Raw genomic sequence first — 2,352 nt, 5'->3', positions numbered from 1 at the left:
AGAGCTGGAAGCCACGGCACGGCACGGACCACCTGGAAACTTTATCAGACAGGGACACTGAAGCTGCCCTCAAAGGCCACAGGGAACCGATCAGGCTCCAACAGGCGCCCCTGAGGAACTTCAGAGGTAAGTTCGAAGGTGGGGAGGGGGCCAGCTGACCTTTCCTAAACGCCCCGCGCTACCAGCTGGAGTTCTGACCCGGAGCATGCTTCCCAGCTGGGTCATAGGAGCGCTGAGGTGTCTGCCCCGAGTCGCAGAACCCCCCGGGTACCTTTCCGAGCCCTCTCTCCCGGCTCCGAGCTCGCCCCTAGCTCTCTCAGAAACTCAGTGACCACTCGGCCACCCCCAAAAGCCGTCCCGCCCCAGTGTATGCTCCCCGGCCAGATGTCAGCAACCCCCAAGTGTCTGCCACCCCCAGGACCCGCCACATGCTCCCGTCTCCCGCCCCCAGAACTCCCAGCTGCCGGCCCCACCAGGTGGCCCTAGGTGTGCACCCCTTCCCTGCCCTTCCCTTGTTGATTGATACTAAGGGACCGCGCGCGGTCTGGACCCAGGAGAGGCCCAGCTGCCACCGCCGCAAGTGCGACGTGTCACAGGCCTGACCGGCTCCTCCTCCCGCGGCCGCCCGCGGGGTCCGGCAGGGATGCAAGCAAACCTGAACACGCCCCGCGGCCGTTACCTTGTTGGTGGGCACCGAGCGGAGGCGCCTGAAGATGGTCAGGATGTCCTGCTTGTTGGGGTCCCCCATGGTCACCAGAGAACCCAGGAGCAGCTGGCCCCGCTAACCGGGCAGGGCCGAGCAGGAGCGGTTGCCGCCTCCGGGAGCTAGACGACGGCCCAAGGGGGCAGGGCCGCGCGTGACGGCAAGGCCCCGCCCCAGGCCCCGCCCACCACCGGAGCGCACGCGCCGCTTTCTGGAGCCCTCGCCTAGCGGCGTCGCTGGCCCCGCCCACTCAAGCCCCACCCCCGGCACCGCTCGAGCGTGCGTAGGAGGCTCTCGCGCCTTTTCCTGGTGATCGCCTGCTCTTCGCGCCGGGCAGTGGGTGACAAGCCGGATCGCGGTCGGGGCTTGCTCCCATGCGCACGGCCTTCAGAACCGCCACTGTTTCGGCTGGTTGATTGCCATGTCGACTAACGGACTGCTTCCTTGGCCAAAGTCTTCTCACCTCCTCGTCGTGAGTGCTTTAGAACCGGTCACTCCAAATGGCAGAGGAAACTCAAGGGAAGGGGCCTACCCGCCGTTTCCGACGGGACGAGTCCAGACGCCAGGTTTTCGCTAGTCCCTTAACTTTTCTTTTTGCCCTGGGTGGGAAGCTTTCTCCGCCGAAAATTGGTTATTTTAAAGTATCACTTTGGGTCTGAGGTCAGTGAGGGCAGTTTCCAAGAGGCAAAAAGTGCTCAGTCAGAACCGATGAGTACAGACAAGAGAAGAAGCTTGACGTTTCCAGCGCCTCGGACTGCATCCTACCCTTTTGCTAACGTTCCCAGCTAGAAGGGTTTAAACTTAGAGAAGGGTGCGTCTTTTACAATAGCAGATGTGGAGCCACCAGAAAATGTCGCCTGAGGTTGGGTGTTGCAGGGAAAGATAACAGATTTTGGAGTCAAATGCAATACCTTGGCTCCAAGCCCAGTTGAGCCAGCTACTTCTTAGCTCTGTGATTTAGTTCAAGTCATTTATCTAAAGCTTGGTTTGCTCGTCCGTGCAATGCGGTTGGAGATGAATCAGTGCTGAGCAGCACAGGAGAGCAGCTCCCCAGGGAAGCCCTAGAAGAGCCTTTGGCACTAGTCTTCTTGGGGCTAGAAATGTTCACCTCACCTGTCTGGTTAGACACCCTCAATCAAGGGAAGGTGAAAGCTTGCCAGGAATAGGTTGGAACTTTTCCAAAGAAGGTCATTACTTTCCGGAACAGTAGTTTAATTTTGCAGACAGCTGGGACTCTGAAAGTTCTTCCTTATTTTGGTACTAGTTTGGCCTTAAATAGAACACCTGGCATGTTCATGAGGCACAGCCATGTCCTTTCTCATGGGGATAATGGTCCCATTTACCATTTTGGAGCTGAAATCTTACCAAGTTCCGTATCAAATTAGGGCAGAGTATATTTACTCAACTCTCCAACATAAAGATCCCTGAGAAGAAGAAGAAAAGTACAATGAAGTATAGGTAGAGTCTGTGCTAACAGGCAGGCATAAGGGAAGGGGGCAGTAATCATTGTCTTTTCTCACATCTGCTTATGTGTTCTTCCTAGAACTTATTACCACCTGATACCATAATATGTAAATATATCTGCCTCCCTTCAGCCGAATAGAAATTTCATGAGATCAGATCTACTTGGTCTATCTCTGTATCCTCAG

The 2,352-nt window shown here is 56.3% G+C and overlaps 1 protein-coding gene across 1 annotated transcript in view; it reads right to left on the bottom strand.

The window, feature by feature from the left end:
* The window catches only part of ARFGAP3 (ADP ribosylation factor GTPase activating protein 3), a 45,132-nt gene extending 44,280 nt beyond the window's left edge, over positions 1–852 (bottom strand). Inside the window, exon 1 of the mRNA XM_006917349.3 lies at positions 680–852. Coding sequence (XP_006917411.1) covers positions 680–748 — 69 coding nt within the window. The 5' untranslated portion in view covers positions 749–852. The remainder of the gene's footprint in view (positions 1–679) is intronic.
* Positions 853–2,352: the final 1,500 nt, after the last annotated feature.

The sequence above is a fragment of the Pteropus alecto genome, unplaced genomic scaffold (genome assembly GCF_000325575.1).
Source record: "Pteropus alecto unplaced genomic scaffold, ASM32557v1 scaffold157, whole genome shotgun sequence".
In the NCBI taxonomy this organism is placed as follows: Eukaryota; Metazoa; Chordata; class Mammalia; order Chiroptera; family Pteropodidae; genus Pteropus; species Pteropus alecto.
This window is presented reverse-complemented; position numbering and strand designations above follow the sequence as displayed.